The sequence below is a fragment of the Chrysochloris asiatica genome, unplaced genomic scaffold (assembly GCF_000296735.1).
Source record: "Chrysochloris asiatica unplaced genomic scaffold, ChrAsi1.0 scaffold00014, whole genome shotgun sequence".
NCBI lineage: Eukaryota > Metazoa > Chordata > Mammalia > Afrosoricida > Chrysochloridae > Chrysochloris > Chrysochloris asiatica.
The window spans coordinates 7,445,253-7,461,667 of NW_006408532.1; the positions used below are offsets into that span (position 1 = coordinate 7,445,253).

A 16,415-nucleotide genomic window follows, 5' to 3' on the forward strand; every position below is an offset into this window, starting at 1 on the left:
TCACAAGAGACCCGTCTGCATTTCATTGCATCAGCCCCGCCTAGTCAGATTGAATACTAGTCACTGGAGATTCTACCTTCCTCCAGGCCCTCTGGGTCTACGTTCCCTCTTGAAAGCTTGTAAGCCAGTCACTTCTTGCCTTTGTAGCCCCTCCGGCCCCCATTTTTGGTAGCCAATGTCCAAGTTGCCCATCCCTGTCTACTTTGTATGTGGAGGGGGTGGGAATGATTCTTGCTGTAAGGACTTGTTCCCTCTTTTGAGCTACTGCATCCATAGGTTTAATCATATTGTTTTGCTAGACAGATTTCATCTCTGCCCACTCTTCTACATATAGACACTTCACAACTTTATCCAGCTGTCCAACTGTCAACATATTATTTCCTCTAGGGTATTTTAAAAACTTCTTGAAGTCAACATATCTAAAACCAAACTCATAATCATCTATCCTCCTGAGTTATCACTCCAATCCTGAGATAAAGCAACAACAAACCCAGTCTGGACCTATACTTCTATCAGAAGCTTGGCACATATTGCCCACCCAGTTATTCAAAGCAAAAAACCTAGTTGTTATCCTTGGTAATTTTGTCCTCTTTGTCTTCCATATTTCTGGAGAAAGATAAGGTTTTTTGCTCCCTTGAAAATTTAAAGCCTTGGAAAACCCTGTACAGGGTCGCTATGAGTTAGAACCAACTGCTGGCACTTAACAACAACACGTTTTCCATATTTAATTATTATTATTTTATTAATTTTTTTGTGGTTTTGATGTAAGTTAGCAAATTAGGTTCCCATTTGACAATTTCTGCAATTTCAGTGACATTAGTTACAATTTTCTTGGTGATCAGCATTCTCTTTAATTACATTCTGGTTGTTACATTTCCAGTACTCTAGTTTCCCAGCTCCCTTATTTTCTCATTTTGCTTTAGAATAATTGTTGACTTTTTTTCCTCCACAACCATTTTCTTTATTAAATTATACAAAAGGGGAAGAAAAAGTGGGGCAGCTATGGGGCTCAGTGCCAACCCTGGCCCCACTGCCCCACCCTGACCTGGTGTTGTCTGAGAGGAGGGGATTTGAGGGAAATCCAGGGATCAGCAGGATAGAAATAGGACAGGAACTGAGGCTGGGGAATGCAGAGGTTGGGTAGGAGAGACTACCAGAATGCAGAGGAGGGTAGGATTGGCTGTGGGGAAGAAGAAAGAGATTAAGGAGACTGAGTGGAAGGATTGGGGACCAGCTGGGGAGCTCAGATGGAGTAGGTCAGAAGGTGGGATAATGGCAGAGTGAGGATGAATGGGGTGGTGTCTGGAGAGGTGAAAATGAGAAGGCTGGGGAGGAAGAAGAGGGTGGCAGCTATGGTACAGGGGCCCTAGTACAGGGAGCCAAGTAAAGAGTGGCTATACTTGTCCATTCCCACTTCCACCGCCAGGCCCAAGGTGCCTCCAGCTGCCAGCCCATTGGCAGGGGGCTCATGCTGATGCCCCATTTTCTGTCTTCTGCCATTTGGGATCTGCTTCGTCCTCCTCTTGAGCAGCTTTTTTCAGCGTGGGTCCTTTGTCATCCTCCTCTTCTTCCTCAGCATCTTCTTCCCCTTCATTCTCTTCTTGGTCCTCAGCGGTTTCTTCTTCCTCTTCAGTTCCATTCTCCTCTTCCTCTACTACTTCTTTCTTCCACTCTTTCCAGCTCTCCTTCTCCTCCACCTTCTCTGTCTTCTTCAGGCCCTTGGTGCTTAACTTGGGCTGCTGCCTCCACACTCTTCTTGGACATGAGGCCAAGTCTGGTGGGGAGCCGTAGTCCTGGAACCTCTGCCCTGGACGGCAGAGGCTGGCCACAACTGGAATCTAGCGTGGTGGCAGTGGCGGTCTCTCTGCAAGCTGGATCTCTGGAAGAGGCGGCAGAGGAGCACGGAGTGGGGCAGGGTGGGTTTGGTGCAGAGACCCGCAGAACTGCGGGCAGTGGCCAGCGCCCTCTGGTCTTGGTCCTTGAATCACTGCCTCTGCACCAAGAGCTGCTGTGACCAGCGGCTCACTTTTTTTTTTTTAAACGGAACACCATGTTCTTGGATAATATCCTTTATTTTGCATATCATTTTGTTATTTTGCTAAAAGATTACTTCAGGAAATAGTTTCAGGTCAAAGTTTAAAGAGTATTTCAGGGAGATAGTCTCAGGGAGTCCCCTAGTCTCAACTGAGTAAGTGTGAACTTTTTAACAATTTGAGTTTGTTCTGCATTTTTCTCTTGTTCTATGTGGCCCTGATTAGAAACGTCAGTAGTGGTATGCACTATTTGCTGTGGGCTGTTGACGCTATAGCCTAGTTTTTTCTCTGAGTCTGTTTTCCTTCTTTTTCTTTTGCTCCTGATGAGTAGAGACCAAATTGTATCTTAAATAGCTGCTCACAACTTTTAATGCTCCAGACACTACTCACCTCACTAGAATACAGAACATGAATTTTGTGTTGCCAATTGGCTGAGCTGTCCCATGAGACTAAAGTCCTAAACCTTCTAATCCAGAAAACCATTCTTGAAAGATACTTAGTTATGTCTGAGAAGTTGAAATTCATTATTAAATGTAGTTTTGTTTTTTGTTTAAGAACATTTTTTTTACTCATTTGTTGCGGCTCTGGGTTAGGAAATCTTTTTTTTCATTATAAATAAATATGATTACAAAGTTGAAAAAATAAACCAAACTTGATGCTATTGAAACTATTCTGTCTCATACTGAGCCCATAGGTAAGAGTAGAATTGCCCCATAGGGGTTTTTTGTTGTCGTTGTTCCAGTTGATAAGATTGCGGTAAAATTTTCAACTTGGTAAGGAAAGATATGGGCGAACTTGCTATGATAGAGCGCTGGTGAGCCTGGGTAGGCTATGGTGCCATCATGTGTACGACCCCTTACAGCTTGTTTCATCTCTTGGAGTTGTACCAGATCTCATTCCCATCATTCACTGACTCCACTGCAGAATGGGGTGGTTCTGTTTGTGGCCCCAAAAGGTATTTAAGGCTGTGTTCCTTACAGAAGCAGACAGCCAGCCACATCTTTCTTCATCAGAGTAGCTGGTGGTTCAAAACCCCAACCTTTTGGTAAAGTGACCAAGTGCTAAATCACTTTGCCAACAGGGCTAATCTCAAATAATTATATGCTGTATGATTCAGTTATTTAACTTCCTTGAAACGGCAGAGTTACAGAGATGAAGAACAGGTAAGTAGTTGCCAGGGATTATGGATGGTGGGGAGAAGGTGGGTGTGGCTATAAAGAGATGGCATGAGGGAGCCTTTTGGTGATGGAACAGTTTTTCATCTTGATCGAAGTGGTTTACGTGGTTCCACACATGGTGATAAAATTGCATAGAACTCTATACATACAGTGTTTCATTATTATACGTGAGATCGCTATGTATCAGAACAGACTCAGCTAACAACAATAGCATACATACACACAGGTGATTATGTGTAAAACTGGTGAAATCTGAATAAACTTCAGATGTGAATTACACTAATGTTGGTTTACTGTGTTTGATATTTTACGAAAGATGTTTATTATTGGAGAAAACTAGGATAATACATAACACACTCCTGTATTTTTAAATTATTTTCAATTTCCTATGAATTTATAATTCTTTCAAAATAAAAAGCTTCTATCAGCAGTCTCTCAGATACAACAGAGTGTGAAAAAGGGGCCCAGATTCTAGTTCTGATCTTGCCAGTATTGTGTGGCATGCCCTCAGACAGGCCTCTTTACCTCATGAGCTGCAGTTTCTTTATCTGTATATTTGATAGCTAAACTAAAGTGCAGAAGTTCTATCCAGGCATAAACTTCAATAATTCTCCTGTTTTGGATAAATTATTTGGATGGTGGTTTTATATAATGTATTATTATATAATTTAGGAACTTTTGGTGTTTTAATTAAACCCAGTTTAAACTAGCTGACGCTAACAAAGGCGGGTGAGGGAGGAATTAATTGGTTTCTATAACTAGGAAGTCTAGGAGTATGTTGGGCATCAGGCAAAGTTAGATCTAAAAGATCTACATTTGACTTGTCTCTGCTTGGCATTATTTCTGACTTGTTCCCACAACTTATACACAGAGCTTTTTTTTTTTTTATTCTTTGTCTCTTTCCATCCCTCCACTCTGCCTACCTCTTTTCTTGGTTTCACTTTTTAGATTGACTCTATGTGACAATATGAATGTTGATAGGTAGCCCTAGAAACAGCCTCTTAGGTTAGGATCTCCAGAAGAAGAGAAAGCATTCCCAGGTAGTCCCATCATAAAAGTTCAAGGATGGGGAAGAAGGGAGAGTAATTCACCAAGTAGGGGGTTGTCGAGTTGATTCCAACCCATACTGCATAGGGTTTCCGAGGCTGTAAATCTTTATGGGAGCAGAATGCCTCATCTTTCTCCCATGGAACCCCTGGTAGTTTCAAATTGCTGACCTTGAGATTAGCAGCCCGATTCATAACCAGTACGCTACCAGAGCTCCTACTAGGGGGTTTGTTGTTGTTGTTGTGAAGTGCCGTTGAGTCGGTTTTGATCCATAGCAACCCCGGTATAGGGTTTCCGAGGAGTAGCTGGTAAGCTTGAACCGCCATCCTTGCAGTTCAGATGGTTTTGCAGTCTGGCGCATTAACCCACAGGGCCACATTAGGACTCCTACTATGGGGTAGACACATGTTAACTTGGGTTGGAGTGTTGGCGTCCTGGCATGGCACTGTGGGTAAAGCACTGGACCAAAAGGTCAGTTTGAACCACAAGGTTGGCAGTTCACACACACCAGCCACTCCTTGGAAACTCTATACAGGGTATCTATGATTTGGAACCAACTCAATGGCACTTAACAACAACAGAGGGTAGACATAAGTTAACTTGGGTAACTGGGAGGGCAATAAACCAGAAGAGGGAGGTTGACAGAAGAATGATGAAGACAAGTGAAGACACTAAAAGCTATGCAGGATTTAAAGGGGATAGAGATAAATAGTGTTATATGCCTAATTCTGGAATAACAATGTTCTGCAGGTAGGTACACAGGCTAAATGGGTATGGGAGGGAGAGTGGGCGTGTGCCCACAAATATGTAAGAATTTGGCAGAGGATATTTGTACATGGATATTTACCTTTGCTGAAAACACACTTATGAATGGGGTAGAGCATATTGTTGTTAAATTGCCATCACGTCAGTTCCAAGGAGTGACTGGGGGATTTGAACTGACAGCCTTTTGGTTAGCTATCCAGTGCTTATCCTACAGCTCCACACCAGGACTTCGTGGTAGAACATTGTTGTTGTTGAGTGCTGTCTGGTCGCATGGTGGAACATAACGGGGGGCAAAATGAGGAAACTTCTTAGATGTTACCAAACACCTTGAGGAAATGAGTTGGGCCTGGAGACTTAGATCCATAATCTCAGAGGACACCATGGTCTATTGGCATAACATAGTCCACAAAGACAGTGTTCTATATCGTACTTTGGTGAGTAGTGTCTGGGATTTTCAAAGCTCATGAGTAGCTATCTAAGGTGCAACTATTGGTATTGGTAGCTCCATGAGTGGAAGAAAGAAGAGTGATGAAAATTGAAGTTGCTTGGAATCAATTAGTCCAGTGGACCAATGTAACTTGTGAACATCAGTCACCACAACTCTGAGACCAAAAGAACTAGATGGTGCCTGGCTGCCACTACCAACTGCTTTGAGAAGGATCACATTACAGTGTCCCAGGTAGAATGGGAGGAAATGTGGAACAAAACTCAAAATTATTAAAAAAGACCTGACTTACTGGTCAGACTAGAGGAACCTGAGTCTGTGACTCAACTTCCCTTCAGGTCCGCTGGAATGGAATTCACCCTCGTGGCCCAGTTTTCAGCCAAGTAGTAAATAGGAATATACCGTTGACAACACTAGTAAAGTATGTTCATGGTGCAACAGTCAACCATTCAAGATCAAAAGGGCAACATTTACTTAAGAACAAAGTTGAGAAGGGATAAAAGAGGGTAGAGTGGAAATAAGAACCACAGGGAGGAAGTGGGATAATTTGTTGCATGGAGGGATTACAGTCCTTGAGATGAAACAAAGTGTATGCTTTGTTGATTGTAACACTGATGATCTCCATAAACCTACACTCAATTCACAATTTAAAATAAAGTTCAAGGATAGCCTGGGTCGTATACACTACTTTCCTGAAGTAGATTTTAGGTAAAATGGGATAGAGTACTTTGATTACCAGATGGGTTATGTGCTTACCCTTGAGGCAGGAGGATAGTAGAATTGGGATGTGGGTTGGTGTTGGCTCCATCTAAACCACCCCAGGAGTCCTGGTGTAGCACTTTAGGATGATTACTGGACCTCAAAATCAGTGTGAATTGCAAGGTTGGCGGTTCAAATCTACCAGACACTCTTAGTAAACCTACAAAGGGTTGCTATGAGTTGGAACAGACTTGATGGCACCAGTCAGCAACAACAGCATCAAAAGAAAGGAGAAAGATACACTGGGAAGGATGAAACAAGCAAGCCTGCAAATAAGCAAAAACAAAACATCCAAAGCAACAAATGTTGATTTACTAAAGAATACAATTAGAATAGAGTCACTGTCATGAAACACACATTGGTTCTAGCCTAAATTGTCTTGTTGGTCCTAAGTAGGATAGTGTCTTTGTCTATAGGGCTGATAATAACTTTAACACCATAAGAGCTTAATTATTTTTCTATCTTCTGTAATTTTTTTTTTCCTTCTGTATTTTTAGAGCAAACATGAATCCCAAAATATGGAATATATGCTACTTCAGTCCTCCCGGGGAGTCAAAGTGGAAGGCTGCATCCGAATGTATGAGTTGGTACATAGAATGAAAGGAATAGTAAGTAAACCATGAAGTAAGGCAGGCTTAACCCTGGAGACCCATATTTTAATGCAGTTCCCTAGTGTTTATGAAAGCACACCTTTTGCTAATTGTTATGCTTTGTCTACAAAGAACTGACAATTCAGTCAGAAAGGTAATATAATGTCATGTTAAAGAGTAAACACTAAAGTCATATCTGCTTTCAAATCCTGATTTTTCTATTTTATGTATGACTTTGGGGAAATTGCTTCGCCTTTCCTGGCTTCCATTTACTTGATGATAAATAACATTATCAGAAAATTAGATGAGATAATGTATATAAAGCACCTGTTGCAGGACTTGATTTTTAATATTTGAATGCTTGCTATATGTTGGCTTCTATTCTTGGCTATGGGGATAGAATTGTGAATAAGACAGACAAAAATCTCTGCTGTCAAAACATTTACTTTATTCTGAAAAGATTTCTTGGTTTTACATTAGCAGCATATCTTGAAGTCCCTCATGATAAAGACCACTAGTTTCAGATGTGATCTGTTCATTGGGGAAATAGAATTATAACACAGTACTGAATGTCCTCCCTTGCTGGTAGTCTGCTCACAGCCAACTGTGAAAGCAGGACATATACATTAAAAACTTTTAAATGCCTGCTGAGGGGTGGCTGTAGGAGTTCAGTTTAGAGTGCAGTCAAGATGCGATTGTATTGTCAGATAAGGTTGTACTGAAAATATGGGGTCTTAACAGATTTTGTAAAAAATAATAGCATTTTAATGAATTTATGAGGTTTAGTTTTTATTAATGAGAAACATTACATGCTTTTTATAAAAATACCTGCTTCAAAACATTCAAGAGTTTGTAATATGAAAGTCTTCGAGTATCGTCCCTCATTTCCTCATTCATTGATTTGTTTATATTTGTATTTTTTTTTAATATACATTGAACACCTCTGTGCTAGACACTGTCCTACATGCTATAAATAAAACAGTGACCAAAGTAAACACAAGTCCATACTTTCATGGAGCCTATACTCTTGTGGGGAGAAAAAGACTTCAACAAGAAAATAATTATTTTTAATTAAGCTGAGTGGCATAAACTAAAAGGACAAATAGAGAAAGACCAAAGTGTATTAGTCTTTACCAAGGGAGAGGGGAGTCACTGTTTAGGGGGCACTGAGTTTCTGCTAGTGGCAGTAGAAAACCATCCTTGCAATTACTTTGGGCCTGTGCAGGTAATGTAGGATAACTTCCCTATCTCAGAATTCTTGATCACATCTGCAAAATCCCTTTTGCCATGTAATGTTAGCATATTCCCAGGTTCTGGGAATTAGGACTATTCCACCTTATACTAAAGTAATATAAACTATAATGTGTAAGTTGAGAAAGTTTCCCTAAAGAGTAGAGTTTGAATTTAAAGGTCAACTCAAAGGTTCCGAGGTAGGAACAGATGATTTCTTGTCCTTGAGTACCTTTGATGTTGTTAAGGACTGCTGGAAGGGTGAACCACAAAGGTAAATGAGCAAGGTACCTCCAAGAGCATGTGCTGATTCTTTGTAGGAGGGCCTGAGGCAATGGCAAGAGGAACAGGAGAGAAAGGTTCGAGCCCTCTCTGAGACAGCATCTGAACAACTGAAGCGGTTTGATGAACGGAAGGAATTGAAGCAGCATAAAGAATTCCAGGACTTACGGGAAATCATGGAGAAGAGGTAAGTCTCTGAATTATGACTGGGAATGTTGGTGTGGACAACTGAAATTCTTCTGAGTCCTTAATAAATAGCCAGAGAAGCTTATTACCGAGAAAAATGACCAGCCTTGGAAAGGTAATCAGTGTAAACAAGGAAGTGAAGCTGTTGCTGTTGTTACTGTTAAGTATCAACTCATAGGGAACCTGTGTAGGGTTTCTGAGGAGCAATTGGTAGATTTGAACCACCAGCCTTGTGGCTCAATCTGACCTTGCAGCCCAGTGCTTATCCTATATCACCACACCTGGGAAGCATCTCTGACTATTCCTTCCATTTTTCATTTAGTACCAGAGAAGCCCTAGGACACCAGGAGAAGCTAAAAGCTGAGCATCGACACAGAGCAAAGGTCAGCCTAGCGAGATCAATGTGGGTATCAGTTTGCTGCTTGTTTGTAAACTACCTGAAGAGTCATGTTCTGAAGAGTTTGGCGTATATTTTTCTGTGCGACTGCTTTGAGAGTCCTTTTCCAACTTTGGGGAAACTATCTAGCCTATGTAAGGATTGAAGAATGTAGACAGAGAAAGCCCAGTAGCTCCTTGAAAAAGGTAACTTAGAGGCCCTTTCTGTAGATTCTGAACCTGAAACTTCGAGAGGCGGAGCAGCAGCGCCTGAAGCAAGTGGAGCAGGAGCGGATTCAGAAGGAAGAAGGCCAGATCCGCCTGCGGAACCTCTATGTACTGCAGGAGGAGATGTTGCACCTCAACCAGCAGCTGGACTCCTCCAGCCATCACAAAGACCTGCTTAAGATAGACCTGTCTGCCTTCCGAACCCGAGGCAACCAGCTGTGCAGCCTCATCTCAGGGATCATCCGGGCCTCTTCTGAGGTGAGTGGGAGGCTTCAGAATGACTCTTCTGTCTTTGAAATGGAGAACATCAAAAACAAAATTGTTTTCTGATTTATAGGTAGTATATGCTTAGTGTAGAAAATGCTGAATTATTACTGGTTCCTTTGTCTTAGAACATTTTTCATATTCCAGAGAATTTGAGAATGTAACTGCATCCCTGTGATGTCTTATAATATGTTCCTTTATTCCTCATAATTTCTTGTGAACTGGTCATTTCATCTAGGGCATCACTGCCCAGTAGAATTTTTGTGGTGATGAAAATGTTTTATATCTGTTCTACAGTACAGCAATACTTAGTCACATGTGACTATTGAGCATTGGATTTTACCTTCTAAATTAGTCAGTTGCAGGGGGACAGATATTGAATGAGAACACTACTGTAAAAAGTCAAGAAAAGGTTTTTATACAGTAATAAACATTTATGATGGTTACCAGGGGTAGGGGAGTCCTGGTGTGGCGCTGTAGGTTAATTCACTGGACTGCAAAGTCATTTGAACTGCCAATTTGATGGTTCAAGCCTACCAGCCACTTTTCGGAAACCCTATACAGGGTTGCTGTGGATTGGAACTGACTTGACAGCACTTAACAACAATCGGGTGGGAAGGAAGGAAGAATTTTTCACTGGGCGGAATGTAGACACATGCTAACTTACGTGACAAAAGAAGGCAGTTGAAAAGGAAAGAAAAAAATTTTTAATTCTATAAAAAGTTAAAAATTTAATCCTAACAGTGTTTCTTAATTTGTTTCAGTAGCAACTGGGGCTACCTTATTAGAAAGCACAGATCTAGAGGCTTGATCAGATTCAGGTTCTTTTTTACAATAGTATTTCATAGTTGGTGATATAGACTTGTTACTGCTTCACATCAAGGAACATATACTATCTGTTTTTCTTTCAGTTATCATGTTAATATTGACCAGTGACTTCAGGTATTATTGGTCTTATCATTCATTAGAAAGCTCTTTCAGAGCCTTTAAGTAAGGATTTAGTAGCCATTACTGATCATGGTTCTCTATTAATTCACTGTTACTACTGTTAGTACTGTCCAGTCAGTTCCAACTTACAGCAACCCTGTATGTGTTAGTAGGTTTGAACTGCCAACCTTACTTATCCTACAGTACTTCACAGTTTTTCTAATTCTAGCTAAAAAAATTTTTAGCTAGAATTCTACAAAGAAAAAATTTTTTCTATTAACTATCTTCAGGTACAGTTTGTGCAGGAAAGGCAAGATAAATGTTTGATTTTGCCCCCTTATCACTTTTCAGAATAATTAGATCATTTTCTGGTGTTCATCTTATGGTGACCAATGATTGTTGCAGTTGGTGTTTTTAATATCATTAAGAACATATTTGATGTGTACTGTGTTTAAGTCTGTTCTTCTTCAGACTGTTCCATCTTTGGTCAGTAGGATCTCCGTCATGTTGGTTCCTCTGTCCTTTTGGCATGGCCCCAGTAGTTGTAATGGAAAGCAAATAAGCAAAGATGTTCTTATCTCATCTTGAATATTTTCTTTCCTAGACCTGGAAGTAGCCATTTCTTCAAGGATTCCTAGTATCTTTTCAGTAGGAAAAGGTAGTCAGAGATGAGTCTTTTTACTAGAATTTGTCATTGTTTTCAGGGCTTTTTAATGGACAGAGCTAAGAATTGTGTTTTTTTGTTTTTAACTTAAAAATACATCCTGGTGTGGCGTCATGGAGTCCTGGTGTGGCACTGTGGGCTACTGCATCAGACTACAAAGTTGTTTGAACTGCAAGGTTAGGGTTGGTGGTGCAAGCTCACTAGCTGCTCCTTGGAAACCCTATACAGGGTCGCTATGGGTTGGAATTGACTCGACAGCCCAACAACAATTCATACTAACCTTTTACATTCAAAATATAGGATTATAGCATTTTTTCCTTTATTGACTTTATACTGTTTTACTTTTATTCTGCAGTGAAAAATCTTAGTTCCTGAAGACATTATTTACCTTATTATGTATAGCATTTTCATATTATATATATATATAATATATATACATGTAGTATAACATTTATAATTTCAAACTAATACCAATAGAAACAGTATGATTGCTGAAAGCACTAAGATTTCTGTGTAATTTCTTTTGCTTAAGGCTCTATTCCACTATGTATATGCAATTAAATTACTGTTTCCTTTCACATGAACAAATTCTCTTTGGTTTTAAGTTACCAGCATTGTAAACACTTGGGTTTATTTATTATTGTTTTGTTTTATAATTATGTAAAACATTTGAGTGGATGCATTGTCAACTCTAAAGTGATATATTTAAAGAAGTCTTAACTTCTTTCCTGTTTGTTTCCCCCCAGTTCCTGTCCTTTCTTTTCAGTATCTTTTCAGTAGGACCATTTCTATTAGTTCTTAGGTTTTGTATCATTCTTTTAAAACAAAAGCAAATATACATGCGTGCATATGTGTCTCCACCTCCCAAGATAAACTTTAGTTTATGATACAGATTTTTTGGTGTCTTGCTGTTTTCTACTTAAAAATATATTGCAGAGATTACTTTTTAGCAACATACAGAATTTTCCTCATTCTATTATGTAACTGCATAGTACTCCTGTGTGAATGTACATCATTTATTTAACATTTGTGATGTAAAGAAGTTACAGGGGTTTTTTCCTTCAATTAGCCCACCTGAAATTCATTTGATGTTTGATGGGAGATAGAGATCATTATTTTTTAAATAGTTACTCCACCTTTCCTTCCTGATTGATAAATACTCTTACTATACAAAGTACAACTTACTATACTCTTACTATGCAAAATACAACTCTTACTATACAAAATATAACTTTTACTATGCAAAATACAGTACTCATTATTTTTGTTTCCTTGATCTGTTTTTATTCTCATGCCAGAATTATCCTATGTAGCTTTATTTTTTTTAATATTTAAGGTTTTTATTGTGGATTGAGTAAAAGTTTACAGGACAGATCATCAGTTTTACATTCAGCAAATCATATACCTAGTTTCATTAAAATGATTATAATCCCCTCCATGTGCCATCAGTTACCAGTGTTTCTCTCTATTCACTTTAGCTTTTTTTTTTTTAAAAAAACAACAACACTCAGGCATATATAATGCTAAAGGGCACATTCTGCAAGTCTGCCTCCTGGCTGCCATCTCTTAGTCCCTCACTTTCCATGAATCTAGAGCCCTCAGCTGCTCCCTTTCTTCATGTCCCTTTCTCTGCCTCCACCTTTGTATCACTGCTTCTCTGGATAAGGTCTCTCATTCTGCTTGTGCTCTTCTCCTTTGATGACCCTAGGGTCCTTTGTTTCTGTACTGTAAGATTAACCACTCCCCTGTTTTTTGTTTTTTTTTTCTTTTCTCCTATTTTTGTTATAAAACTTCTACCTTTACAATTGTGAGAGTCGCAATTAGTCAAGATAACAATTACTCATTATTGAATCATAAAAATCTTATCCCCATCTCTTTTAACCAGACCCATCTAGACAAGAGGAAAACTATTCAGTGGGGACTCTTTCTTTCCCCACACGCTATCAAACTAAGCTCCCCCTTGAACCCTTGTAAGCCAGTCACTTTGTGCCTTTATCATCCCCTCATTTTAGGTAGCCAATGTCTAAGTTGCCCATCTCTATCAACCCTGTTATAGACTCCTTCCCTCTCTGTTGGTATTTAGAGTTACTACCTCCATAAGTGTAGGTCAAGTTCATCAAATTACAGCAATTTACCCTCATTTCCTGTATCAAAATTTATTCTTTTTTTTTTTTATCTTACGCTAGTTGAGTTCTGATTATCAAGCCATCAAGGCTAAGTCAAATGGGTAATATCTGCAACTTTGGGTGTTTTTGTGAGACCCCTCTCACTTCACATCAGCTGGTTGCTTTACTCTCAGCTCTAGACCTCTGTGGCTATGTCCCTGTCCATAGGCTTAGGTATCTCCAGGTCTCACCATATTATTGAACCAACCAGCTTTTCTTTTCTCTCTCATCTCCAGGTTCACACGAGTCTGTGGAACGTGGTTGAACTCAGCTCATTTCTTCATTGCTGCCTTTCCCTTTCTTCTACTTACCAGTAGACCAGCATGGGCACCAGCAGGCTTACCTGTCTGCTCATGTGTTCCCTTTGAGTTTCAGTCTTAGATGGGGGGTTGTCCTGAAGGAACTTGATTGTTTGCCTTGATGGCTTCCTGGTGAACAACTTGCTTATTCTTATAGTAGCCAGTCATACTGCCATTTTTGTTTTGGGTTTTTCCTGATGATTTTTCTTTGAACATATATATTCTGTCACTCGAGCTCTTCCAGGTTGGTCTGCTTGTCCTTTCTAGTGGGAATGTCCCACCTCAGAAGGTTCTGGAGAGGGCTCAGGATTCCACCTAAGGTCCTATACACTGCAAAGGCTCTTCAGGAGGCCTATCTCACTGGGCAATTTCTAGAACCCCTTTTAGGTATTCCAATCAGTTATAGGCGGAAGACGGGCTTACAAGCTTTCTGTAATCATGTTTCTTGACATTCCTTTCTATCCAACTCAAGTTTCAATTTTACAATAGTAGGCAAGGGAAACCAATATACATAAGAGAGTCAAGCATCTTAGTATTATTTCCCCTGTTCAAACTAGGCCTTGATCACTGTATCACAGACACCTGTTGTTCCAAGGTTGAGCATGCATCACTGTTTACCTCTGTCCCTCCTAATGTAGCTTTATAATACGTACTACTATGTATTGTGGTTAGTGGTTGTTGTGTTCTATGGTGTTGATTCCAACAGAAAACCTCTTATTTTTCCTCAGAGCAGCTGGAAGACTTCAACTGCTGACTTTGTCATTAACAGCTCAATTTGTAATCCATGATACTACCAGGGTTCCCTACTAACTACAGGGAAAGCTTTTCATGAGCTAATAGCTGGATCTTCAGACTAGAAGTTACTATAGTTAAAATGAGGGGTGTGAGTATTATAAAACTCAAAATGATCAAACTTTTTAATAAGACGGAGCCTAGAAAACAGGGCAGAGCTTTTCAGTTCATTTTATGATTTTGATCATCAAACCCCGACAAAATTGCAAATAAATAAAAGAAATTTGCCTATGTTGGTCTTATTTACATAGAATCTGATTTATACAAGTTCTAGCTAAAAGTCTCCTAAACCCAACCCAATCCACTGCCATCAAGCCGATTCTGTTGCATAGCGACCCCGTGTAAGGTTTCTGAGACTGTAAATCTTTACAGGTGCTAACAGCTTCATCTTTCTCTTGTGGAACAAAGTAGTTTTGAATTGCCAGCCTGTGGCAAGCAGTCCAGTGCTTATCCTACAGCACCACCAGGACTACTTACATAAAAAAAACAGTAAATAAAATTTGTCACTCATCCAGAAAATAATGCACTGTAACTAAAGAACTACTATTCTAAGAATAATGCTAGTTCAGCTGTTTATGAACTCTGATTATGAAATTAATTTCACTAGTAGGTTACCGAAGCAAAATCATTAGTTTACCAGATGTCATAAAATCATATGCTAAATTTTAGGATTCTTTGTTGCTTTAAAAATTTTTTTTAACTTGTAGTAAGCTAAGTATAAATATATTATTCATTATTAACATGATGAAGTGTATATATATATCTATCTAAAACTATACTTGGGTATCCCATGAAAAAGAAATTAAAATATGCCCCATTAATCCTGTTTTACAGTGCTAAAGAAATTTTAGCCAACATGGATATTAAAAACAAATACAGTATAAATACTCAAATGAAGAAATGTAGTTAATATTATTTGATGATAATATGATTGTCTACCTAGAATACTAAAGGAACCCTTGTGGTATAGTTGGAACCCATACACAGGGTTGCTATGAGTCAGAACCATTTCCACAGCACACACCACCACCTAGAATACTAAGAAAATGAAGCTAGAATTTTTAATAATATGGTTGTAATGTGGACAAAATTTATGGAATATAAAATAACTAGAAATAAACTAGCATGTATTAAATATTGTTTACATAAAGAAAAGTACAAAACATTAGTAAGTTTTAAAATAAGATGAGGTTCCTGAAACCTTAATATCGTTAGCTATCAAATTTACATAAATCATTAATTTGATTAATGAAAAGCTATTAGACTGTTTCAGCAAGAAGAATAGTGATAGCAAACTTACATTATCTTGTATAAAAATACTTGCTTATATAAAAATACTTGCTTAGTACTAAAGTTAAGGAGCTCTGGTAGCGTAGTGGTTACGAATCGGGCTGCGAATCTTAAGGTCAGCGGTTCGAAACTACCAGCTGCTCCGCAGGAGAAAGATGAGGCTTTCTACTCCCATAAATATTTACACCCTCGGAAACCCTGTACAGGGTCGCTATGGGTCGGAACCGACTCGATGGCACTTAACAACAACAACAAGTACTAAAGTTAGTGGAATAGGATAGCAAGTCCAGGAGACAAATTTTATGTGGGTAATTTATATACAATAAAGGTATCATTTCAGTGAGGAAAAGTGTATTGTTTAGAAAGAGAGCTAACCATAAAAACAAAGATTAAGTTTATGTTCTATTTTCATCTTAATTTCATATTAGATAATTAAATGTAAAAGACAGAAAGAAATTAGATCAATTAAAAGAAATCTAGGTGAATATTTTACTTAAGATAGGGAAGATCAATGTGAACATAATAATAAAGGCAGAAATTATAAAGAGATTGATATGAGTATGTGAAAGTTAGTGACACATTATAAATCAGGAAACAAGTTTGCAATATGTACAGCAGACCAAAATTTCATATCCTTTATTTTAAAGAGCTCTTGTAGTTTCTGGGGAAAAGGGATAAATCAATTACTTTTACTTCCTATCTCTCTCCCAGTGATGGAAAAATGAGCAAAATACAGGATGAGCAGCTTATAAAAGCAGAAACATATTACCCAGTAAATATGAAATAAGTTCAAGATCACCTCTAATATATGCAATACAAATTACTATTTTTGTCTAATATATTACTGTCCTATATATATATATATCTTTTTATGCTGTTGATGAGGGCAGCAAAAA

The 16,415-nt window shown here is 38.8% G+C and overlaps 1 protein-coding gene and 1 pseudogene across 1 annotated transcript in view; one reads left to right on the forward strand and one right to left on the reverse strand.

Annotated features, from left to right (window-relative positions):
• GLE1 (GLE1 RNA export mediator) overlaps positions 1 to 16,415 on the forward strand; it is a 59,706-nt gene that overhangs the window by 23,207 nt on the left and 20,084 nt on the right. Inside the window, exons 3-6 of the mRNA XM_006834836.1 lie at positions 6,725 to 6,835; positions 8,368 to 8,516; positions 8,838 to 8,898; positions 9,122 to 9,376. Of these exons, the coding sequence (XP_006834899.1) occupies positions 6,725 to 6,835; positions 8,368 to 8,516; positions 8,838 to 8,898; positions 9,122 to 9,376 (576 nt within the window). The remainder of the gene's footprint in view (positions 1 to 6,724; positions 6,836 to 8,367; positions 8,517 to 8,837; positions 8,899 to 9,121; positions 9,377 to 16,415) is intronic.
• Positions 1,467 to 1,764, reverse strand: LOC102821867 (annotated as a pseudogene).